Source organism: Xiphophorus hellerii, chromosome 8, assembly GCF_003331165.1.
Source record: "Xiphophorus hellerii strain 12219 chromosome 8, Xiphophorus_hellerii-4.1, whole genome shotgun sequence".
Lineage (NCBI taxonomy): Eukaryota > Metazoa > Chordata > Actinopteri > Cyprinodontiformes > Poeciliidae > Xiphophorus > Xiphophorus hellerii.
This window is the reverse complement of record NC_045679.1, coordinates 22,470,218-22,495,941: the sequence shown is the minus strand read 5'-3', so window position 1 is coordinate 22,495,941 and position 25,724 is coordinate 22,470,218. Positions and strand designations below refer to the sequence as shown.

General features: G+C 39.7%; 3 protein-coding genes across 5 annotated transcripts; 2 read left to right on the top strand and 1 right to left on the bottom strand.

Moving 5' to 3' along the window:
- The first annotated feature begins 6,728 nt into the window (after positions 1 to 6,728).
- On the top strand, positions 6,729 to 15,340 carry hexb (hexosaminidase B (beta polypeptide)). Of its 2 annotated transcripts, none has more exons than XM_032570925.1 (14): positions 6,729 to 7,047; positions 7,176 to 7,327; positions 9,690 to 9,755; positions 10,069 to 10,115; positions 10,219 to 10,329; positions 10,414 to 10,515; positions 10,603 to 10,735; positions 10,813 to 10,993; positions 11,069 to 11,155; positions 11,243 to 11,315; positions 13,107 to 13,287; positions 14,292 to 14,382; positions 14,820 to 14,924; positions 15,033 to 15,340. In XM_032570925.1, exons 1-14 carry the CDS (start codon positions 6,791 to 6,793, stop codon positions 15,094 to 15,096), a joined length of 1,650 nt encoding a protein of 549 aa, XP_032426816.1. In that variant the 5' UTR covers positions 6,729 to 6,790; the 3' UTR covers positions 15,097 to 15,340. The 2 variants fall into 2 exon arrangements, with proteins under 2 accessions (XP_032426816.1, XP_032426817.1); XM_032570926.1 differs by lacking the exon at positions 13,107 to 13,287 and adding an exon at positions 12,073 to 12,247 and having other exon boundaries at positions 6,730 to 7,047.
- Positions 15,341 to 15,349: 9 nt separating this feature from the next.
- gfm2 (GTP dependent ribosome recycling factor mitochondrial 2) lies at positions 15,350 to 22,366 on the bottom strand. 2 transcript variants are annotated; one of them, XM_032570923.1, is made up of 20 exons: positions 22,109 to 22,366; positions 21,951 to 22,035; positions 21,125 to 21,197; positions 20,934 to 21,031; positions 20,729 to 20,854; positions 20,555 to 20,643; positions 20,376 to 20,464; positions 20,222 to 20,282; positions 19,880 to 20,065; positions 19,712 to 19,792; positions 19,469 to 19,617; positions 18,123 to 18,266; positions 17,946 to 18,045; positions 17,679 to 17,871; positions 17,020 to 17,096; positions 16,796 to 16,934; positions 16,556 to 16,729; positions 15,992 to 16,107; positions 15,725 to 15,907; positions 15,350 to 15,638 (listed from the first exon to the last, which is right to left on the bottom strand). In XM_032570923.1, exons 1-20 carry the CDS (start codon positions 22,148 to 22,150, stop codon positions 15,510 to 15,512), a joined length of 2,334 nt encoding a protein of 777 aa, XP_032426814.1. In that variant the 5' UTR covers positions 22,151 to 22,366; the 3' UTR covers positions 15,350 to 15,509. The 2 variants fall into 2 exon arrangements, with proteins under 2 accessions (XP_032426814.1, XP_032426815.1); XM_032570924.1 differs by having other exon boundaries at positions 18,123 to 18,263; positions 21,125 to 21,170; positions 22,109 to 22,365.
- A 207-nt stretch (positions 22,367 to 22,573) lies between these two features.
- nsa2 (NSA2 ribosome biogenesis homolog (S. cerevisiae)) lies at positions 22,574 to 25,487 on the top strand. The gene is made up of 6 exons (XM_032570932.1): positions 22,574 to 22,743; positions 23,407 to 23,594; positions 23,666 to 23,816; positions 23,914 to 24,093; positions 24,683 to 24,875; positions 25,058 to 25,487. The coding sequence occupies exons 1-6, from the start codon at positions 22,741 to 22,743 to the stop codon at positions 25,123 to 25,125; spliced, it is 783 nt and encodes a 260-aa protein (XP_032426823.1). The 5' UTR covers positions 22,574 to 22,740; the 3' UTR covers positions 25,126 to 25,487.
- Positions 25,488 to 25,724: the final 237 nt, after the last annotated feature.

Genomic DNA, 25,724 nt, shown 5'->3' with positions numbered 1-25,724 from the left:
AGTAATTTCAACTTATTATACATTTTCATATTTGAGAGATCAATTTAAAAAAAATTTCACCTACTCAAAATTATAACCAGAATGGATCAAAGTAGTCCACAACAACAATGTTATTATCAAAAAGGTTAGTTGTGAGTACGAAGAGTGCTATGAATACCCGAAACGTTCACTTTTACCGAAATAATTGGTTTGTTGACGCCTGCTCCGTTGCCAGCGCCACCTGGTAAATCTAAAACTGGCTTGCCATACACGAGTGGTGGGGAGGATCAGCTCTTCCGTCTCAGCGCACGAAACGGAGAGAAGAGAGAGACAAAGAGGGAAAGAGGGGCTCGCATGCACAGAGATGGGACGGGCAGGTTGTCTCACAAGGTGACAGCAACAAGAAACAGAAAGTAATTAAATTAAATATCTCACTTTTTTTAGATCCAATTCATCCCATTTTAGTGGAGAAAATGATTAGAGTTTGAAACTAAAAGCAGCTCACCATGGTAACCTAATCTCGAGTAAAAAAAAAAAAAAAACAGCTTCAAACGGTGTTTGCTCCAGAACACATATGAAAAATGCATAACATCATCTAATTGCTTTCATTTAAAGAAGAAAGACAATAAATATACCCAATTCTTCGAAGATAATGCAATGATTATTACTACCTCATTAATGCTACTTATGACTGTTATTTCGATAATAATGCATAGAGTAAATCATAAGTCCAGAAAAAATAGAAATTGAGTTCAATAAACGTGCAATAGCCATCCTTCAGCCCACTGACTGGTGCTGTGCAGCAACAGGTGGAGGAGGGGCAGTGATTCTCTACCATTTCACATTAGAAGGGAAAATGCTTTAGCAGTTTTCAAACCGTAACCTCTGGAAAACTCTGAAGATCTTGCTTACCTGCATCTCAGCCGTGTCTAGTTAAAACATTTGCATGCCACCTTTAAATCTCTGTCCCGAATTTTGTTGCAGAGGTACTTGTAAACATTAGAAGACTATTAGGATCTTTAATATTTTTTCTTTTTCTTTCTTTTTTCTTTTAATTAGACCCAAATTTCAAATGTCCCACTTTTCGTAACCAATTCCTGACATTCTGTGATGGCTTTTAAATTTGGAGCAACACCCCAAAATTATTCACGGCCCCCTTCTGGGCAGACCTTTCAAGGCTCGCTGGTGGCACCCCTGGGCTTTTGGGGGTGGAGTGACCCCCTGCCAGCGGGTCAACAGATTAACCCCTTTTTTTGTCCGCTTTACCTCTTTAGGGCCTCTTTCCCCCCCCCCAATTTATAAGCACAGAGGAACTCTTGGAAAACAATCATTCATCGGTGACGTTAGGCCTCGGGGAAAATAAAAAAAATGTTAAAAAAATTCTTGTCGAAGGTGTTACAGGTGTTTTATTTCGAAGCTACTTTGCGATTCAGGCATCGGTAATAGCGCAATAGTTCCCCGCACGGTCCAGCGCTTAGAATAGATTCCAGACATGAGAATCCAGTGTTGACGTTAACTACGGGGACATATTTCCGGAACTTATAATCTATAGGTGACTCCGAGTGCAAAGTTCAATCCCATAGGATTATAAAAGCATTATGGTTTCTTCGCCGGGGCTCCCGGAAACACCAGGTCCAATTTTATCCCTTGCGTCGTCTTAACGTGCGTCATGTCTGTGGTCTTCGCTGGCTGTGACCAAACTGTTCGTTGGACCCTTAAGGCAGTGATGTCACTATTTTGTTTGCTTGCTGTGAGCTTGTGGTGTGGTGACCGCAGGGCCTTCCCTTCCCGTCAGCTGTGTGTGACGTCACCAGTACACCATTACTGCAAAAACAACACATTAAATGACGACTCAAGCTTCATTAGGCGCACCGTGGAAAGTGCTGTAAACAGGGGCCATAACATCCCATTAAACCCTAAGCATTTACATGTAGCAAGAGGGACACCTAGTGGACGAAATATATATATATAAAAATGAATTAGGTAAATGAAAAACATTTGGTTTTCCTCCCAAATTCTCCTCTTTTATTTTGTCCAACCCGCTCACAATGTTTTGGAAAACAGCCAATGGTGTTTTATTTGTTTGTCATCTTTAAATGTGGTTTGTCAACAAAAAAAAAAAAAGAGTCAATGATAAAGTGTAAATGTTACAGAATAAATGTGTAAAATTCAGCGCGCTATTATTGGTGATCCTAAAAGGGGCCTAATCACAGAAATTGCCCAAGTAGGGAGGGTCTATATGTTGGTCAAATCAACATATTAAATAAAGAAGTTTTTAAAATGTTTGCCAAGCAGAGGGGAAAGAGATCACCCTGAACGTTCCAGCCGTGAAATGATGCATTATGCTGCAGGGAGGCTTTTCTTCAAAAGAGCCGGGGGGAAGCAGGGCAGAGTTGTTGATAGAAGGATGAATTAGAAGCTGTGTATTCATGCTTTAGAACGGCCTATTGAAAGTCCAGACTCAAATGTCAAAAGGGTATTTTGTGCCAAAGTCTGAATTACTTGCCATGGAATCAGAATGGAGGCACCTTTGCAGTCTTGTGCCCTTAAAAGTCGTGAAGTGGTGACAGTAAAAGATAGAACATAGAACAACATCTGCAGAACAATCCATATTACAACACATATGAAGAGATGTTTAGTGCTGCGTAGTGGATGCAAAAAATGCAGCTAAAATGGAACAGAAAATTGTTTAAAAAAAAAAAAAGTAACCACAACAGAAAAAAAATATATTATGATGATACAAAATGACATTTTTAGAGTTTTTGCAGCGGAAAATGACAACAGCTACACAATAAACACAGCCACCTTATCAGGGATTTATACGCTTTACGTTACTGGATGTCAAACTGCAGCTTGTATCTGGATGGACTAATAAAAAAAATTAAATGGCAAACATCAATGCCCTCGTAACTTGACTAAGCTGATTTGACTAAGCCCTTTTGTGTGACCATGACAAACAAACACACTGTTACCTGTCTTATGAGAGATGCCATTGTTGAATAATGAGTGAAGAATGGGTAAGTAATCATGGCCGAGGTGCTTGACTCAAAAGAGAGAGAGCTGGTGTCGCCTCACCTTGCAGTTACTCCTAGATGCTGAAAGATAAAAATGTAAAAACCAGTTGGACGTGTTGAAAGCGTTTTACAGTAAAGTGAGACTGGCTTCTTTCCTGGTACGGAGGTGTGGGAACGCCGCGGTTCTTTAGTTGGCATCTTTCTTTCTTAGAATAGCCTTTATTTCTGCTGGTATAGACCGTGCACCACATCTGATCCGCTGGAGGGGGCAGTCGGTCTGAGCCCACCCGACAGCTGGTACAACTTATGCTGTCAGCATTGTTTCCACAAGTCACTCAGGAGTAAGCGATTATTCCTCATCTAGCGTAGTAAGAGGTCGGTGTTCCTTTGTCATGTCTGGAGGAAAGATCTGCCTGAAGGGCGTGCTGGCCTCCAGAACTTACATCTGACCTGCGGGAAAGGATTTCCGGCAGCTTTTTCACACACTGAGTTGAAGTGCATTAAAGCAGTATAAACTCATCGCGATATCCAAAAGTATTCTTCAGCTGTTGCTTTTATTTTATTTCGTTCTTTTTCAAAGATAAAATGCGGGAGAATCAATGTGGCAACTGCTTTTATAGATACAACCATTAAAGACTTTGATGTAAACAGAAGCACTGAGGAGGAGTACACTGCCTGGACTTTGTTCTAACAGGGGTCTCAAACTCCAGGCCTCGAGGGCCGCAGTCCTGCAGTTTTTAGATGTGCCACAGGTACAAAACACTGGAATGAAATGGCTTAATTACCTCCTCCTTGTGTAGATCAGTTTTCCAGAGTCTTAATGACCTAATTATTCTGTTCAGGTGTGGTGCAGCAGAGGCACATCTAAAAGTTGCAGGACTGGAGTTTGAGACCCCTGTTCTAAGAGGAAGTCAGGCGCCCTGTGTGTTATTTTACGGAAAGCCGTATGAGTCCTGTTTTGAACTTTAGCTGAAAACCACACAGTGTTTTATTCTCGGAAAGACTGAACCAAAATGTTCTCAGTCAGAGCTGCATGTTTTAAGCTGCTGGTTTACAACATGCGGATTATTCTCAGCTGTGATGTTACGATCAGCCACCTAGTGGCCATTGGTTGACTTACAGCCATCACTTCTCTTAGCTCCGTGTGCCAAAGAAGTAAACAGCATTGGATTTGTACACATTTGAACTCTTAAATAAGCAAACATCAGAATTGGTTTACGATTATTCTTCTTATTATCCATCAGATAATAATAAGAAAGTGGGCCTACAAAAAAATAAGGTTACTGAAAAAATGTGTCCACTATACTTTATTAACATATATATTATTAAAAACCTATTATAACTATAATAATAATAATAATAATAAAGTCATAAAGAATTAAGAAATTGCTTAAAACACAAAGGTAATAAATAAATACTAGCCTCAGCAGTTTTTTTAATCTAGCATAGCAGTTTTACAAATGTGTTTTGTGAAGTCATTGCTTTTCCTTTGATTGCAAACTACAAGTTTAATTCCCTTTTAAGGACAACTGGTTATTTTCCACACAAAAAAACAATTATTAGAAATGTAAAAAAATAAATAAAAACTTATAATAGATATTATAAAAAATGTCATGTTTCTTTTCGAAGAGTCATACAGGGTTTGTGGCTCCAAACGACTTTGCCAAGCTAGAGCGAAGGCAAAAATGACTCTTTGGGTTGTAAAAGTTGCTGACTTCTGGTCCATCCCATAAAATCCAACCTTAAAATTTCAAGGGTTTGGAATCCTTTGCAGTCAAACAATAGTTTGTTGGGTTTTTTTCTCATGCTGTTCTCAGGAAAAGCAGTGTAATGACTGTGCATATTATTAAAGATTTTTTAAAGGGAACTGTACTGTGACAACAAAGCAAACAGACCTGCGCTGACGGCCTCATTGCAGTCCAGTCTGCTCTACAGGAAACTGGTGCTGCAGCAGATTCTGTAAACCTGCATTCAGGCTCTGTACCTGCATGGAGCCTAAATGCATCCATGTCTGCATTAGAGACGCGCCATAACAAAGGTTAATGTGTCATTTTTAATCTACACCTACATCTGCGCTGACCTACTTACTCATTCGCGTGTCAAAGTTTACAGAAGAAAAACATCTGATCATCGCCAGAGTGACAACCAGATGGTTGTGTTTAAGAAATACGTCATCACACTTTACTTCTCAGTTCTGACTTTCTTTTAATACTCTATAAGCACCGTGTTAAATAAATAAACACCGGATTAAAAAAAAGCAGAAAAAAAAACTATACACAAAAAAGTTCACATTTTAAACAAGGTCAAAAAAGAAAAAAAAAGTTTTGCTATTTAAGAGAAATTCAGCTACAAATTGCTGTTTGAATCATCAATTTCTTATGACTGACTGTGTCAATTCTGGGTGCTGCCTTGAAAACCACTAAGCGTTTAATTCTTTTGTTTAAAACTCTTCAGGTTTCGCAGGCTCAGCATTTTAAAAGCGAGAATAATTTTGTCCTTGAGCTGTTGTTCGGACCCCATAGTGATGAGATCACATGACATCCGGACAATAGACTGAGGGGAGCTCTGAACCCTGAACAAGTCACCAGCAATGATGCATAGAGACAGAGGACCCTGCATGCTCACACTCACACCTGGTCATTTTACAATCACTAATGAATTCAGCATGCGTATTTTCACATTGTCGGAGGAAACTAAAGCAGAAATTGTGCTAAGCCAGTTATAGTTATATATGCTTTGCTAATCTTTTATAGTGTAACAAACATTACGTTCCTTGTACAAGTGGAGGAGTTAAATACATCTCCATAGGAACCACTGAACATGTGACGTTTCCCGACTCAGGCACAAACAGAAGGAATTATTAAATCTGTTTTCTGTAACATTGGAAATATACCTTTGTAAAACTACACAGATCTTTACTTAGCATTTGCACAACTGGTCTGTAAAGAACTCACATTGTTTGTTAATACCTTAAGGACAGTTCATGCTTCAGAATCAGAAATCAGGAACTGCAGCAAAGAGTGACATCTTAGGGGTCACCATAGAAAATTTAAATACTCTCTTGTTAATTGTATGGGAGTGATTCCAGAAAGAAGCTTATTTTTGGTCTGTTGTCATGAAAATATGGATAGTTTGCTTAACTAGAATTGTGGGTTTTAGTCAGACGAAACTAAAAGGGTGTGAAATTAAGAACATGTTTATGGAAAAGCACCTCATATTCACTGTTAAGCATGGTGGAGTACCTGTGATGCTTCTTGCCTGCTTCTCTTCCAAAATGTCTGGGAACTTGAGTTCTGGGTTTAAATTTCGTCACCCTAATACTGCGCAAGTACAGTAAAATATTATTTTAAGTGGCACTGTATTTTACGACGGAATAAAGTACAAGAATAAAGTCATAATTTCCAGACTAAAGTCGTTATGGGAACTCCAACGAGAAAAAGCACCCTTGAAACTCCGATAAAATGAAGAATGTTATTGAGCATCTTATTCGGTTACACTGTGTTGATAAAGAAATAACTTTAACTAGGACAAAGTACTGGTGCGACGGAGTATTAGGGCAAGACTAGGAGTAATTAAATTACGAGAATAAAGTAGAAGCATTTAAGTTTTAAATAATTTTTTATTAGAGAAGCCAAATTTAAAAAAGAAAAAAAAAAGTGAAGGGCGCTGTATCTACACACGGTCCCTTTAAATTGTTACTTCCGTGTGGGAAATCCCGCCCTCCCGCTTCCCATACAAATCTCTTGTCATTCTCGTCGTTGTCCAGGTCTTGTGACTTTACAGCGCTGCAGACAAACATGTTGAGCCTACTGGGGCTTACGTTCGTCTTGCTGGCTCTCGGTTCCTGCCGGGGGCTTCAGCACAACGACGTCGACCAGGAGGAGCCCGAGCTCGTCTTCCAGTCCTCCAAATACGGCTCTCTGTGGCCTCTGCCGCAGAAAGTGCAAATTTCGGATGTTTCCTTGAAGCTGAGCTCCTCCAGCTTCAGTATCACTGATGCCAAAGAGTCTGGAGCCGGTCCGAGCTGCGGCCTCCTTCAACTGGCCTACAGGAGGTCTGGAGAGGTTTTCTTTTTTGGGGGGGGGACAGGGGGCTTCTTTCTCTTTCAGTTTCCCGAGTTGTGTTCGTGATGCATTCACGGACCTGTTTTGACTTGCATCCTCTGTATCTCTCTCTCTACAGGTATTATGAATACATATTTGGGGGCGCTAAAAAGCAGAAGGTGAACAGAAGCGCGAGAGCAGGTCCCACGGACCTGTTGGAGCTGCAGGTGTGGATCACATCACCTGACTCGGAGTGTGACGGCTACCCCAGTGTGTCTTCTGATGAGTCATGTGAGTCTCTTCCTCATTGATAAATTTTTTTTTGATCAGCAGCACTTCATGTAAAAATGCCGTTATATCCTCCTGAGACCCAGCAATACATTTTTGTCCTCTGTGGAGGACATAGGTTTTCTTGTTCATAACTCTGAAACCATACATGCCACTGTGTTAAATCCTGTTGGTCCTTAGAGAGGACATCCTGGGCCTCGAAATGTGTTCATATTTGCCACAAGAGAGTCCCGATGTCCTCTCCAAAGGACATACTCTAAAAAATAAATAAAAACATGTTTTGAAACTTTTTCAATTGTAGTGATGTACATCTTTTTTTTTTACACTACATGACTCTTTGGAGTCATGTAGTGTAAAAAAAAAGAAATTCAAAAACTCTTTTTTCTCTGGGTCTCAGGAGGATCTACTTTGCATATCTATTTTGGAGAACTTAAGTTTTTATGAGCGGAAGAAAAGCCCAATATTGCCTCTCTACAATAAATCCATGTGCGCAATTAAAGTTTGAACATGTATTTTATTAATGACTTATTTTCTGTAGGGTACAGCTGATAAAGCAAAGCGTTCCGCCTTTTACTGTTTCATTTATCATTGGTTTTGTTTACATATTTTCTATATAATGTGTGAATAGCAAAAGCTCACTTGGTTGAATTAATCAAAATAACATTCATATTTTTGCATTTCAACAACATAATGGCATTATTGTTATTATTACAATTTTAAAAGGGTTACAGAAGATTTAAAACTTACTGATACTGGTGTTGAAGATCATTTTTATTGTTTTCTTTTTTTTAAATAGCTACATGAATTTAAAAAAAAAACAACCTTGGAAGACAAGTTTCACTTTTGTGATCATATCGTAATTTCAGACAAAAAAAATGTACATTTTGTACCTGTATTCAGTGGAAGGGGGAATATGCCATGAATAGTAATAATAATTTACAAAATGACCTGTCATTGATAAACTGTCGATATATCTTCAGCTCACATTGCAGCTTTTCTAGAAGATTTAGCTCCTGTAGGACCGAAACGACTTTGGACGAAGGTGAAATATCTCCTGGCGTTGGTTTGGCTACATGTGATGGATCATTATCCTGCTGAAAGCCCCATTTTCAGGAATATCACTGAGTTTTGGTTTTTACCCCCAGCCTTCCTGGTGCGTTGTACATTCAAAAACAACAAAAAAAAGTGTCTATCGTTTTAGCTAATTAAAGCTTAAGGTTCCAGGGAAAGTCCTGTTGGCCTTTTCACAACATGAAAAGTTCAGAATAAAAATGACTGGCATGCCTCCCAAGCTTCTGGTTGGTATGTGGATGGTAATCATCATTGGAGACTAACCAGAAGTAACCCCAAGATGCCATTCTCTGCTGCAGACTTCAAACTGCAATCGTTGTAGATTTTTGTTTTGTTTTTATCTCCCTAAATTTATGTTGTTTTTTTTAAAGACGGATCATTCTAGTCTTGTGTGACACAAATCAAATTGTGTTTAAGCTGTGGAAAAATGGGTTATATGAAGGCGTGGTAGTTCTGAAAACGTTCAGAGCTGTACCTTGAAATTGGCCTCTGTCTTTAACAAGCTCACCGTTACCAGAATGACATGTTCTCTCGTCTTTCCCATTTTGAAGAGTGGCTAAATGAAGTTTGCACATTGTATCTACACACTGGAAATGGGAAGTATGGGATTGCTAAATGGAAAAAAAAAAAACTTCCTAAAAACTCATCGGCTTAAAAAATCTTTCAGTTGCATTTGTCGGATTAGAAAAAAGTTATTAGGAAAGGACACATAAAACATCGCATTGAATACTTTAAATGGTTTCTTGAAATTTTTGTTTTTCGCCCTGATATTGTGCTTCTGCATTAAAAAGTAAAAAATGTTAAAAAATCATTATTATTGACTTGATCTCTACTGCTTTCTAGTAATGTGGGATCATGAAAATATTTTCGTGGAGCTGACCCCATTGTAGCGACAAAACTTGACTAATGAAGCGTAGGGAAGACTACCATCAGGGAAACGGGTCACAAGTTAATAGTCAGCATGACACACTTGGATAATCTTATCTGAAGAAACGTTAAACAGTCGCCATGGTGACATTTTTCAGTGAGCGATTTGGCTCCATTTGATCTAATATTTGATTAAAGAGGAATTTGTAAAGAGCTGGACAAAAAAGATGTGCTTTACTTGGTGAATAGGTTGCATGCATCCTTTTCCAAGAACAGCAATCCTACTCATGATGGGAAGGAGGAAGTAAAGATTACCTGGAAAGCAAATTAAAGAATTAACCCAGACCAAACGCTTCATGGCTTACAGTCCTGATTTAACCTCCTGGAAAGCTTTATCAGGTCATACTACGACTGTTTGTTTCTGCAGATGAGCTGACCGTGGATCAGCCGTTCGCTGTCCTGAAAGCACCAAAGGTCTGGGGAGCCCTGCATGGTAGGAGTTTATTTACCCATGTGCCTGGTTTTAAATCATCATCAAATGACAAGTGCATTACTTTTTTTCTCTCTCTCTATTGTGAGGTCTCAGGACATGACAAAATTTAATTTAGATCTTATCTCTCATGACATAAGATGTACGTGACATTTTTAAATGAACTTTGACCGGACTCTGATTCTTTTCTCTCTGTTTCGTTTAAAGCAATTCTCAGTGCTTTGCAAAAGTATTCACAGCCAAACAAAAGGGGTTTTCCAGATGGGGTTGAACTTGCTTGGAAATATGTATTTTATGTCTTCTTCTCCTTTTTGAGGTCTGGAGACTTTCAGCCAGTTGATCTTTGAGGACGAGTATGGAACTGTAAGTGAGACGGATGAATTGTGTCTCGCTCCTTGTTAGTGAATCGTTTCCCAACACAAGTGTTTAAGCTGCGGTTCATGTTGTTTCTGCAACTTTTTTCCAGAAAACCATCAATTCGACGGTCATCAGTGACTTCCCAAGATTTGCTCACCGTGGCATCTTGCTGGACACGTCGCGGCATTTCCTTCCAATTAAAGTCATCCTGACAAATCTGGTACATAAACCACCTGCTTATGTATCAAGTAGTTAATTTATCTTAACTTTTTAAAGATGTATTCCACTTTACTTCACCCTGCAGGAAATCATGGCGATGAATAAATTCAACGTCTTCCACTGGCACATCGTCGATGATCCGTCTTTTCCCTACTTGAGCAGGACGTTCCCAAACTTGAGCCAAAAGGTTCCAGAACAAACTTATTATCTGCGCTGACCCAAATGTTTCATGTCCCTGTTTTGACATAAATGTATCCCATCACAATGTTGACAGGGCGCTTACCACCCGTACACCCACGTGTACACGCCCGCAGATGTGAAAATGGTGATTGAGTTCGCCCGCCTCAGAGGCATAAGGGTCGTCTCCGAGTTCGACACCCCAGGACACACGCAGTCTTGGGGTAAAGGTGAGTTCTCTAGTTGTTGCCGTCCACATTTAGTTTCAGCTTCCGCATTCTCCTGATGTCCGCCTTCATTTTCTCAGGTCAAACTGACCTGCTCACGCCTTGCTACTCCGGCTCGAAGCCCTCTGGCACCTTCGGACCGGTGAACCCCATCCTCAACTCCACCTACGACTTCATGACGCAGTTCTTCAAAGAGATCAGTGAAGTTTTCCCCGATGCTTACGTTCACCTGGGAGGTGACGAGGTGTCCTTCGCGTGCTGGTGAGGAGCCCTGATCCGTCTAATAGACCAGAGAGATGTTAGCGGCTGGTATTTACTTATTTATTATCTTTACAGGCAGTCCAATCCAGACATTCAGAAGTTCATGGAGCAGCAAGGCTTTGGACAGGACTATAGGAAACTGGAGTCCTTCTACATCCAAAAGTGTGCATCTTATTTCAGTTTCTTTTTTAGAAAATATTCATATATTTCTTGTTATTGATTGATTGATTCTTTTTTTTCATGTAATAGACTTCTGGACATTGTCGCTGCTACCAATAAAGGCTACATCATCTGGCAGGAGGTCTTTGACAATGGAGTTAAGGTATCCTCTATTTTCCTTATTTTTGTAAAGTGAATGCAAAATTTGTTACTTAAAATAGTGTAAAATGATTGTTAAACCGCTATCTGTTGTTTTTAACTCTGGTTTTATTGAATAATTTAGAAAAATTTATTGATATGGACTCTGCAGATGCTTCTAAGTTGTTGTCGTTTAATGTTGTCCCACCCAATCCCAGGTGTTGGTTTGGTCCGCCAATGGCAATATTCTTACAATCACCTGGAGCCGTGTCGAAATTTTGTGCTGCAGTATCAACAAGTCCTATCAAAACAGAGTGCTAGTACTAGCATTTTTCTGCTGCAGATGTAAATGGGAGCATTTTTATAATTTCTTTTTTACAGCTTAAGCAGATTGTGTCAATTTAAGACAGCTTTGATGATTTGGTATCTTGTACAAAAAACAAAACAAAAAATAACTTATTGCTGTTTTTCTGTCATTTTGGGAAGCTGGACAAAACGTGGCTTCTTAGTAACGTCTGTACTAAGCTCAGCTACAGTTCATTCTGGAAATATTTGGGTATTGATTCAAATTTCTATGTAGCTGCTCAAAAGCAGTTGGACTCAGATAAAACAAGAGTCTCTACTGACAATTTTTTTTACAGTGAGTAAAAAAAAAAAAAAAAAAAATCACCCGTAAATCTTCAGTTTGTTTTTTTCCCCTCCAACTGGTTACCTTCTTTCTTTTTAAGCTATGTTTTCCGTATGCGAGTTAAAGACATGAGTTTGACTTGTAACAATTGCAGCTGAAGCCCAACACGGTAGTGCACGTGTGGATCGGCAGTGGGACTAACTCAGAGATGAGCAAAGTGACAGCAGCGGGATACACCACCATCCTCTCTGCCCCATGGTACTTAGATTATATTAGCGTGGGACAGGACTGGCTGAAGTACTACAATGTTGAGCCGCTCAATTTCAACGGTCAGTTTTAGTAGTTAATAAAAATAATGATGATGAAGATAAAGATTGTGATTATTTATTTTCTCTTTTTTTCCCCAATCACCTCATGATTGAGGGTGGGGGATCACTACTCAGCTCGTTTTTGTTCAACAGGCTTAAATTTAAAGAAACTGCACAGTTGTGACAACAAAAGTCAGTGTGTCAACATAGGGCAGTGTGGTTGGTGGGTTTGCTTCTTTATTTGCGTATTTCACCCGACTGGTCGACTTCAATCTGTGGTTTCACAATGATCAGATCAAACCAGATAACATCTATCAGACGACAAAAGGTGCTCAGAACCTTTCTAGATTCTGGGATGTTTTGGAGGGACCACTATGAGGAGATGTAAAAACTTATTAGTGTGAATGCTGTAGGCAGGAGTTCCTGTTTCTCTTTATTATTATTTTTAATATTCTGGTTGCTTTTTTTTTTTTTTGCCGTGCTGCTTCTCCTGCGTACTTTGTGCTATTTTCACCATTCAACTTTTATACTATTCAGCTTGCTCTCCTAATGCCGGCTGTATCTCTTGGCATTCATAACCTTCATACTTTTTATAATATTCAGCCTTTTATGAATTTTTCACCCCATAGAAATGGGGGAAACGGCTACGACTTGTGGCAGAATTGAGGACTACCATATAAAATGTGGTTGTGTTTCACAGTTCATGTCTCAGGTCGGCTTCAAACGCTTTTGCCATTTTCACCAAAAGCATTGAGCATTCAGCATTCACACTTGCATTTTCATAGGAAATGCACACTTTCTACTTGTGGTTTATTATTTCAATCTGTCTCCCTCTCTGTGTGTGTCTGTGTGGGGGTGTGGGTGTGTGTGTGCTCTGTAGCTGAAACCAGACACACTAATCCACATTTGGAAAGGAACCCAGGAGGCATACCAGTCTGAGATGGCAAGAATTACGTTGGCAGGGTACAAGACCCTGCTGTCCGCTCCCTGGTACCTGAACCGTATCGCCTACGGCCAGGACTGGCCGGGCTTTTACAAAGCCGACCCGCAAGATTTTCAGGGTTGGTGTCCACATGATATAAATATTTTTTTATTTTTATTCATCTACTCGTTGCTTGAAAACCTTCCCGTTTTGTCTAGTTACGCCTCACCTGGTCGCAACTGTCTTGTTCCTGCACTTGGAAGCTAGCTCTAGCATTGCCACACAGCTAGCATCTGCAGGAAGTTAGAAAAGCAGCGATTGGCTAACGCCCCAGGGACTTTATTTACTAAAGACCACAGGCTAGTCTGTAACCAAGTCATGTGCTTCAACAGTCCCGTAACATAAGAAGTTTTATTGCTGCAAACGTCTAAAAGTCAAAAGGTTTTTCCAGTTTCGAGACTCTTTGCTGACTTGAACGTGACTCAGCATGCAAAGGTTAATGGATCAGGCTTGTTTACAGAAAAATTTATGAATCAACCACTCCTAAGATAGAGCTGGGCAAAGGTAAATGGAGCACAGCTCATTGCTTATCAAACTAAGCAACGGTACTTGTCAGTTTGATAAGTAAAAATGAAAATTCCTCGGAGAGAGAAATGTTTTCTCGCACTGAGATGTTACCTTTTCAAGAGTTAAAATAGTATTTAAAAAATCTAAGTGTTAACAATTTAAACAGTGTTATGTACAAACGTTTTGAGAAAAACTAGATTGAAGACTTTGAGTTTCAACAGTTGGTGAGAAAATTCTGGCTCAGATTTCTTTCAATAGGAGCCAAAACACAAGAACCAGGAATGTTTGACAATATTTAGATAGAATACATTTGCATGGATTTGTGTCACTAGTCTGTATGAAACACGGGGAATGTGTTGATTATGATCAGCACTACTACACTTGCCCTACTTTACTATTAAGCTGACGTTTGGCTAAAATGAAGCAAAATCCTTAAACTAAAACTGACATGTCCCAGTGTTGTCACTCCTGTGCAAACTTTTGTAAGCCTGTTGAATAAAGAGCAGGAAATTGTGCTTGTGCTTTATGAAAAAGAAGCTGAATTTACTGAAAATATGCTTTTAAAAAAAAAAACAGGAACTGAAGAACAAAAGAAGCTTGTGATTGGTGGAGAGGCCTGTCTGTGGGGAGAGTACGTGGACGCTACGAATCTGACGCCGAGACTCTGGTAAAATACGTCTGTCTTGGCTTATTTTAAAGATGTTTTTTTCACTTTTTGTCATGTTTATAGGCACAAACTTCTTTAGTGAATTTTTGTTGTGTTAAGGGATCAACACAAAGTAGTGCATAATTGTAAAACAACAAGAAAAACATACATGGTTTTTAAATTGTACTGGATATGTAGGCACTTGGTTGAACTGAGACTTAATATGTAATGTATATCACATTTTTCAGATTTTTCCTTCTTAACAATTGTGAACCATGTTATTGTTGGTCTGTATCAAAATCCTGTCTACCAAACAGGAAGGATTCTGGTTGTACTATGACATGGTGTGAAAAAGTTCAAGAGGTGTTAATTAGGAATGGGCACTTTTTTTTTTTTTTTTCCCCCCCAAGTACTGTAAGCACAAATAATCATCAGAATGCTATTTTATATTTTCTTAGGCCTCGAGCCAGTGCTGTAGCAGAGCGGCTGTGGAGCGCTAAAGAGGTCACAGACACCGGCGACGCCTACAGCAGACTGTCTATTCACCGCTGTCGCTTGGTAGAGTAAGTATCGAGAAACCGTTAAAGTACGTAAAGGATATTATTACTATCTGTTAAGGATAGTAAGGTTACAAGGGATATGAGTAATTTTTATTTCCTCTTTTCTGTAAGGCGTGGGATACCAGCTGAGCCGCTGTCTCCCAGCTTCTGCCTGCATGAATATAAAGGCGTCTGAGTGCTGACAGGCTGGTCTGGGAACCGAAAAGGGAAGCACATGCACTGACAATGAACCTTTATGCTTGGTTTGTAGTACTGGGGAATCAAATGAGGAGCTTCTGCTTCAGAGCTGTCACTGTACTAATTGAATGCGACTCTCAAATCCTATGTTCTATGTCGATATGAATGATTTTTTTTCTATATGCTTTTGTTTTTGTTGGTGCGAATGTTTCTAAAGATTTCAATAAATCTTGAAATTGTAATTGCTTCTGTGTTTTGGTTTTTATTGGCAAGAACTATACAGAAATACAGCGGCCGCGGATTCATTTAGCAGCGTAATAGGAGTATGACATTGTAATCTCAATATTTACCATAATAAATGGCTTTTTTGTTGTTTTTTTTCCATGTGGAGAAAACTGTAAAAATGTGTGATCACATCAGACCGGACATTCTTTTAAGAAGTGTGCTCTGGTCGTGGGGGTTCATGGCTTCGTAGGCGTCCAGCTCCATTGAGAAAGTGGCGTTCCCAGAGGTCACAGTTCGCAGGACCGTGGAATAGCCCTTTAACGTGTTAGAAGATTAAATCATTAAACGACTTTCAGAGAGTAGAGGGAGATGCGTATCATTTAAATCATGCCGAATCTCACCATCATTTCAGCCAGGGGCACAGTTGCCAGCAGCACCTTGTTGTCATGGCGACTCTGGATCTCTCTGACGGTCCCCCGTCTTTGGGCCAGGTCCCCCAGCACCGAGCTGAGGTGCTCCTCCCCGACGGTGACCTCCAGGGACATGACGGGCTCCAGGACCTGTCCCCCTGCCAGCCTCAGGGCCTGGGTTCCCGAAGCGACACCGTTAAGGCGATGCCGTCTAACGTTCTGCGCTTTTTAACGTGAACAAACGTTCTATAGGTCTACCTTCAGCATGCAACGGGACACGCAGGCCGACACCATGGCTGGAGACGTCCCCGGTTCCACGGAAACGCTGTGGATCAGAGAGGAGACGCCCCAGACGGGGTAACCCAGCAGCGGGCCTGGGGGGGAAAAAAAATAAAAAATCATATTTGAACACCCTGATGGTGAATCGATATGGCTTTGAATATGCTGGTTTTGTTTTTGTGTATTTGAAATACGTCTATAATAGTCTATAAATAGCTAATTTCTTTTCATGTGATATAAGTTTATCATTTTTTCTGCTCTTTTTTCATTCATATTTTTTTAGTTGTTACGTGAACCATTCATATTTATTATTGAGTGAATAAAAGAAAATGAATGGGGGTAAAAAAAAAAAAGAGGGGTTTCAGTTTCCAGCACGTTTCCAGACCTTTAACAAAAAGCTACCTCATCCAGTGAGTGCAAACTGACATCCTGAATTTGGATTAATTTTCTCATTTTGTTGAAAATTTTTAATACTAACCTTTGCCTTGGTGTTGTGATGTTTTATGTTTAGGAACAACAAAGAATTTTTAAAGCTTCTTTTACCTTGCAGGTATGAGCTGTGCACTCCGTTTTCCACAGCCTCTCTTATTTCTGGCTGGATCTGCACTTGTAGTTCTTCTGTAAATGCTACTTCACACGAGGCGAAGTCCACCGGTCTGACCGTCAGATTGACCGACGCAAAATGCCTTCTGTCCCCTATGGTTCGGTCCAGTGTGTCTAACAAAGGCGGATTCATTAGATGATATTTTCAGCCTTCCAGAAATGAACGTTAAAGCGGCGTACCTGCAGTGGAGGCTTCCTGAAGGATAGTTTCTCTGTATGCCACCTGCAGCGGCCCGAGGTGAGTCTCGATGCCGTATTCTCGTCTGATTCGGTCGTGGACGATGTCGATGTGCAGCTCTCCCATCCCGCACAGGATGGTCTTAGCACCGAAGGAAAACGGGACATTTAAAGTTAACGCGCTGTGCTCTGGACGAAGCTCTAGCTGATCCCAAAAATGCTATTACCTGACCAGAATCGGGGTCAACTCTGACTTTCAGGCTGGGGTCTTCTCTCTGCAGGCAGTTGAGCGCATTCTCCAGATCTTTTAGTGAAGAAAGAAAGTTTGAAAGACTGGAAAATTTTCAGGAGGGAAGATAAACACTGTACTAAAATTTTGTCACTTTACGGGAATACATATTTAAGTTTTTTTGGTGGGATTTCAAACGCAAAGCGGTGCAAGAATTGTGACGTGGAAAAAAATAAACTTTGGGATGAGAGTTTTTGTTGCAACACAAATCATTTTTCTTTTATTAGCCTTTTTGGTTTGTTTCAGTTTTATGTCAAAGCAGGTCGGGGCCACAAACATCCAGCGACTTTTCACTGACTGACTGGCTGAAAACAGCAGAGGCTTTAAAAGAAAATTGTTGCTGGGAACAAACTAAAAACATTTTATAGACCAAGAAAATAGAAAGTAATTTTGTCCCAAAAAGCTAAATAATAGCAAATATTAATATCAGACTAATGCTTTGTAAACATATGTCATGTTTAATTTTCATTAAAATAATACACTATTTTAAAAATGTATTGTTGCATTTAGGGTGAGATCGAGGGAATTTGTGATAATATTTCAATAATTCAGGAAAAAAAGAAAAGTAATCGCGTGATTGTTGACTCTAGCACCGACCTGCCTGCTTGGCCATGGTGGGGGGTTCTATGGTGCAGAAGAAGACGGGATCAGGGACTTCCACTCCAGACAGGACGATGCCGATGTCGGCATGGTCTCCACGCTTTGTCGCCGTCCCGCCGTCGCTCTGCGCTCGACGAGCAGCGGCGGCCGCGGACGCCTTGGAGGAAACGATGGTGTCTCCCGTGACCGTCTGACGTGAAAGCGCAGAAAAACATGAGCAAACTCTTAATATTCGGAAAAAGGCGTGGGGGATAAACGGGTCACCTGCTTCAGTCCTACGGTCAGGGCGATGTTCCCCGCACTCATGGAGGGGATTTCGACGTGCTGGTCAGCGAACGGCACCAGCAGTCGGCTCATCCTCTCCCTGCAAGCGGAACACTTCTATCACTCCGCATCGTAAGAATAAGCGACGCCGCGGCTGCTGGGCGGGAAACGACATACGTGCTGTTCCGGTTTATGCTGTGGACGGCCGTCTGTGCTTTCAGAGTTCCAGAGTAGATCCTGAGGAACACCAGCGGACCGCGCTGCTTGTCGTGGAGAACCTTAAAGGCCAAGGCGCACAGGTCGTCTTTGTACCACCGTCTGCTGGTCGAACACAGACAAACAATTTTCATTAAAAACAATCACGTGTTATTTGAAAGTCTGCAATTTCCATAACAAATTAAGAATTCAGCACCCACTTTTAGATTAAGTAAATAAAGTAAATCAATTCTTTAAGGTAAAATCATCAGAGCCACTCCAAAAAAATATGTGCACAATATCACTTAAGAATTTTTTATATAATTAAATTATTAACGATGATGCATAGTAGAACGTTTATTCAGATCTGATGAATATTTACATTGATACAACAAAATTTTTTTCAAAAATATGAAAAATTACCCTTAAAATATGCTTAACATTTTACTTAGAAATAAATTTAAAATGTATGTTCCTAAAGGAATCGTACTGATATATGAAAAATACAATAGAATGAAATATTTATACATGAAAGTTGTAATTTGTGTGTTTTATCGACAGCAGTGCATGTTAGCTTCAGGCTAATAGCCAAATAGCGAGCTAAAACCAAACCTCTGCTTGATTTGGGAACCACTGCTGGAGGCAAGAACACTTTGATCATTCATTTTTCACAACACAAACAAATTAAAGTTAAGCTCAGGCATCAAAATATTACATTTTTGTACATTTCATGCATTGATTTATATTTTAACAGCTACCAAATTTGATATTTATGAAAAATAAGCAAATATATACACTAGCTGTGTTATTGTGAAAACATTTTTCTCTTTAATGATCCTCTATTGGCACCCAAATCATTTTTTAATGTCCTCCACAATATCTATATTCTATAACAACAGCTATTTTTTGTAATTGGCAATAAAGGAAAGGGATGCAAAAAAAGAGAAAGACTTTTTTTCTTACACCATCAGATGCCTGCTAGCTGTGGCTGTTTTAACTTTTTGCAAAGAAGCAAATTATTTTCTTGTAGTCCACCACAAAGACATTCAGAATATTATCTGCCACACTTCATTGGATGTTTTCTTGTTCTTTTTTGTATTTTGGAGAGGAACTATTCTTACCGTGATATTTCTTCATGATTTTCAATAAATAAACTAAAACAAAATGTTCGATTTTCAGTATAACACTTTTCCAATAAAATATTTCCTCCCCTTATCATTTTCCATATCTTTTCCAAAGGGGACATGACAAAAATAAGGTTCTACATATAATTTGACATCTGTTTAATAGATAAAATTACTGAAAAAAAGGTTTCAGCGGTCACTCACACCAGGTCATGGTGCCGTTCATTAGGAGCAGGCAGGTAAGCAGTGATGGCGTCTAAAAGAGGCTGAACGCCTTTGTTTTTCAGAGAGCTCCCGCACAGCACCGGGACGCCTTTCCGGGCCAGGGTCACGCGCCGCACAGCTTCCTGTAGCTGGAATATCAGATTTAACACAGGTGAGTTTGTAAAGTATTAATTACATCTGAACACAAAGTCCTATTTTAGGTCAGCGCAATGGAAGACTTGCTTTTTTTGCGGGAACGGCCTCAAAATTGTCACTAAAATCCGTTAGCAGCAGCTCAGCAAATTCATCGTCCAGATCAGCCACCTGGGATTCAGACAAGATAAAAATAAGCTCATCAAACCTCATTCTTTTTTAAAAGTTAGTTGCTGCTGCAAATTTCAGGATGTGTACCTGCTCAATGAGTGCCGCCCTGGCCTCACCGGCTGCTTCCAGGAGTTCTGGATCTTCGGATTGGCCGAGAGGTTTGGCTTCAAATGTTCGTCCATCGTCTCGTGTCGATGTCAGGTTCCATATGAGCTTCTGATTGGTCAACAAGTCCACCACCCCTGTGAAGTTCTTACCGCTGCCAATTGGTATCTAGACAGGGATGGATTTGGGAGAAGCTCACAAAAAAACCCCTCATATTTATTTACAGAGATGTTTATGTTGCAGCTGAAGACAACAATTGGAAATAAAAGGGATTTATTCAGTAAAAATGAACAATTTAGAGAGAATGTTGATGTACAGATGTACCTGCAGGAGGATTGGACTGGCTTTCAGTTTCAGCCTTATGCTCTCCATTGAGAAATTTAGGCTGTAAAAAAATTAAATAAAATATAGCTCCATTTTTAATATCATCTAAAATAAACTCACAGTTTGCAGAAGACAAGATGTCTGAGTCACTTACTCTGCTGTAGGTTTGTCCATCTTATTCAGGAAACAAACGCAGGGTATATGGTGCTTCTCTGCTTGCCTCCACACAGTCAGAGTCTGGGCCTGTTAGGGTTTTCAAAGGCGGCGGAAGTTGCTAACTACATGGGGAAAATTGATTTTAAAAATAATAAAAAAAGTATCTGCTTTGCCAACCTCGACGCCAGCAGACGAGTCAAACACGGCAACAGCCCCATCAAGAACACGAAGCGCCCGTTCCACCTCCAGAGTGAAGTCAACATGTCCTGCAAACACACAAACTCTACGTTCCTTTACACTTTCATTTTAATATTTTAGCTTTAAAAAGTTTTTTTAAATTTATTTATTTACCTGGGGTATCTATGAGGTTTATGCGATGGCTTTTCCAATCAAACGTGACTGCTGCCGACTGGATGGTGATGCCACGTTCCCTCTCTTGAGCCATGAAATCCGTGACCGTGTCCCCGTCGTCCACGTCTGACAGACACAAAAGCGGCAACAGTTCAAACCATGGAAAACAGACGTCCACACGCCGCTGTCTGTGTCTGACACGCACCTCCTAATGCCCTCGTATAGCCAGAGTAGTACAACATCCTCTCTGTTGTGGTCGTCTTTCCTGCGTCGATGTGAGCCATGATGCCGATGTTTCGGATCCTGCAGAAACACAGCGCACCTTAACACCGATCTTCTAGTAGAACGTGCAGCAAATGGCCAATCAAAATAGCCTGCTGAATAAAAACGCCTTACTTGGAAATGTCGGGGTTGAGCACGGCCCGCAGAGATTTGATATCATCTGTGACAGTTAGCAAGAAGGTAAATGCTGAGTATTTGAAACAAAATGAATTATTTTGTCATAAATGCACCAAAATAACTGGAGGTTAATTGCTTATTGTGTACATCATCACTTACTGGAAGAAAAAAAAATTGTAAAATGTCTAAAAAAAAAAGAGGTATTTGCATAAATTCCTTGAATTCCTTGCAAATGTATTTTCAACTCCTGAACTTCTCATTTTATAACATTACAGACACAAGATGTCAACGTATTCAGTTGGGCTTTTTTTTTGTGAAAAAAATATTCGACCAGAAAAGGCATCTCAAAAGTCTAGTGAGCAAATGTGTTCACCTACTTTACTTTAATGCCCTCGAATAAAATCTAGTCAAATAAATGATTGTTTAATGAATCTCAAAAAGCATTTTCAGAGAAGCAGAGATCCACAGCTTAGGAGATCAAATCTGTTGACAGGACAATTATTCATTGTGTACTCAACAAATATGGCCTTGACGAAAGAGTAGTAGTAGTAGATATGGATCCTGATTTGAAGTGGCAAAGTGACAAAATGAATATAATTCCATGCTGCACGGAGAAGGATATTCCTGTAAATCCTTAAAAGTCCAACACAAACTTTAAAACATTTTAAACAATGAAGCTACAAAATAAATCCCAAATAGTCTTTTTTTTATACTTAAGGAATGTAGCAATATATTCTGCTATAGTAATCCTGTTTAAGCTTAAAAGAATGCATCCACAGTGCCCTTTATTAGTGATGAAAATATTTGTATTTAGTTATCACACCTGGTAGAGCGACATAATGTCTTCTTAAATGCCAGCTCGGTCTACATTTGCAGCTCTGTGATCCAGCTCTCAATAAGCATCGTCCCTGTGAACGACACCGTTATTAATCGGATCAGTTAATAGCAGCATATATGTTAAATAAATATGATATTTCTTACCCATATGATCCCCTTGAGCGTCTGTAAGGCTCCGACAGACATCTCTGGTCGTTATAAAAGCTCCTTACTGCCTTTCTGTCGGAGCTTTAAAGACAATGAGACTGGACGAAGAGCTGTCACCTCATTCGTTTACAGAAGAAATAGAAATAATTTATTTGACTAATACAGAAAAGGAAGTGTATTAAAGTACCCTTGAGACCAGAATCATTTTTGTTACTCATAGAGCTCGTTTACTGCACGACACCAAAATACATCCTCTGGATCCCTCAGGCAACGTCATTTGGTTCCGTGTTTAGAAGTAAATTTACTCTTTTTATTTTTATTATTTTATTATTTTTTTTACACAATTAAGTAAATTTAAATCTTTGAGCACGTTTTACAAAAATAATAAATTAAAGCCTTTTTTTCCACGGGTACGTATTACAGTATTTGACAACAAAGCCGATTCAAAAAAATAAAAAACGGATATGTTGTTTCAGCGTGGTGACGCACTTCCTCTACGTATCGGCTCCGGGGAAAACAACATCAGAAGAGCCCCAGCCTGAAGCAAAAGCACCATAAAACACCGTGCCTTCACCAGGCGTAACTACCAGCAACGTCTTTATTGAAACAAGTAACTTCCGAAGAACAACATGGTAAGAAACCCAGTCGTCTAAATGCCGTTTATTCGCCAGTATGAGACAATTTAACGCTCTAGCTTTTCTGGAGCTAGCTTTAGCTTCCGTCAGCATGTGGCAGCGAGGGCGAAGCTGGATTTCAACTGTTTGTCTCAAAATTCACCTCATTGTGTTATTGTCAGGTCTGTGATGTCATTACAATATCTAGGGTATATTTTACACACGAAAGGAGGGCTACGCAGTTTTTGCTTAGGCAACCAGTCATGAAAGGTTAATGAAAAATCCTGAACAAATGTTGAGTGGGATTAAATATTTTTTGCATAAGTAAAGAAAATTGAACTTGGAAAATGATTTTAGCTTTTGATTTTGTTCTCGGTGTCAATGCCTTAAATTAATATTAATTTGTTTTTGTTTTTTCTTGAAACCATCCAACCTTATTTTCTTAATTATTTCTCAAAGTGTCTGTTTTTAAAGGTGACATATTGAAAGGGCAACAACTGTAGAAATGTCTGATATAAACTCTTAAACAGAGCTTTTTACATTGAACTCAAAAGGATTAAGAACCTGTGATCTTTCAGCCGCAATTTAATCTACAAAAGTTTCTAATTAAATCTGTAAAAGTTGATTTTCGTACGGTCTCAACAGCAATGTTTGAACTCGTGTGTCCGTCTCGTTTCTCAGCCTCAGAACGAGCACATCGAGTTGCACCGCAAGCGGCATGGCTACCGCCTGGACCACCACGAGAGGAAGCGGAAGAAGGAGAGCCGAGAAGCCCACGAGCGGTCCCACAAAGCCAGGAAGATGATTGGCTTGAAGGCCAAGCTCTACCACAAACAGAGACATGCAGAGAAGATCCAGATGAAAAAGACGTGAGTATGGAGGAAGATATCCTGTCTTGTTTTGTTTTCGCCCTTGTAACATTTTCTTTCATTGTTTTCAGCATCAAAATGCACGAACAGAGGAAGACCAAGCAGAAGGACGATGACAAGACCCCTGAAGGAGCCGTCCCGGCCTACCTGTTGGACAGAGAGGGACAGTCTCGTGCAAAGGTCCTCTCCAACATGATCAAACAGAAGAGGAAAGAGAAAGCCGTAAGTAATGTTTTATGATGTGCACATACATCTTTCTTTGATTTACTTCTTTGTAATTGTAAACATTTGTATAAAATTAACATAATTGTGCTTGTAGGGCAAGTGGGAGGTGCCCCTGCCAAAGGTTCGCGCTCAAGGAGAGACAGAAGTTCTTAAAGTCATCCGAACAGGAAAGAGACAAAAGAAAGCCTGGAAGAGGATGGTCACTAAAGTCTGCTTTGTTGGAGACGGCTTCACAAGGAAACCTCCAAAGTACGAACGCTTCATCAGACCTATGGTAAGCCAACAGTACAGGTTGAGGTCAAATGTTTTCTACTCCTTGGTACCGATGCACCGATCCACTTTTTTGCACTTCCGATACAGAGATAGATCTATGAGGTTTAGTATCGGCCGGTACCGATTTGATACAGAAAAAAAGTGCTGAATTGGCTTAAAAGATTTCTTTTTCTAAACTCAGACATAAATATACTGATGTACAAATTTATCTCTGCACCAGTTCAGTGCACGTAAATGCACCAATAGCTTGACAAGCTTGGTCAAACATGTAAAAACAGCACAGCTTTCATTTGTTTGGTCATTGCAACAGTCGATGTGAAATAAATAATAAAGAAACTGAAGCTGACAAAAACAAACGGCAACAAACATCCTTTCAAATGGCTCAGAAAGTGCAATTAGGAATTCTAAATATAATGTAAAATAAGTAATGAAGCAAACAGAGCAAAAAGCATAGAATTAGACTGAATTATGGATCGGTCACATGGTGACCAATAACCGATCTAAAATTCTTTTCCAGTATCGGTAATGATAAAGATTAATATCTGTATCACTACCAAGTAGCTCGGTCACCCACATATCATTCTCTCTAGGGTCTGCGTTTTAAGAAGGCTCACGTCACACACCCAGAACTGAAAGCAACGTTCTGCCTTCCCATCCTGGGAGTGAAGAAGAACCCTTCGTCACCACTCTACACCACTCTGGGGGTCATCACCAAGGGAACGGTGATAGAGGTTAATGTCAGTGAGCTGGGCCTGGTTACACAAGGAGGAAAGGTTATCTGGGGTGAGTTCTTCTTCAATAAGGATTTTTCTAGGAACTAATTTAACTAAAGTATAATTTTGTTTCTGTTGTCTCTTTTTTATTTGCATATTTCTAACAAAAGTAGAAATTCCTCATCTTTTGAATACGTCTTACCAAGTGAAGATCTTCACGTTGAAATGTTTGATTTTTTTTTTCTTTCTCAGGTAAATACGCCCAGGTGACAAATAACCCAGAGAACGATGGATGTATTAATGCAGTTCTTCTGGTATAAGACTCTCTACCTGCCTGATAACTCCTGTTTACACCAAGAGCATTGATTAACAGTGGACCTACATTCACCAAACTGTTGGGAAGGTGGCTGGAGCTGTGATTGGCTACATCTACTGCAGTAAAAAGGACACTGTGAAAGGAAATCGTTTGATATAAATAAACTTGAAATGCCATCAGATATTTCCCTGACTTTTGTATCTTCCTTGTTGACTTTATAGCAATAGAATAATAACCTCAAAATATATCAAAATCTGTATTAGAACTCAAAGCTGAAGCTGTTCATGTCAGCTCATATGATGTCTGAGAAAAGGCTGGTCCCACGCTTAAAGCCATATTAAACATAAATAAACAAAAATATTGTGATGATGATGTGTTTGAAAAATATCTCGAAAAATTAAATAGAAGTTGCCTTTCTAAATTCTGGGCTTTTGTATGTTAACTTCTGTGGTGCTATAAACTGTTGGGTGCAAAACATCAATCTAGTTTACCACTTTTTTTTTCTCCACAGATGACAATTCTGAAGCAGATTATGAACCTAAAGTGACAATTATGATATTTGGAACGATCTGGTCCTGATTATTTTAGTTTAAATCCCGGTCC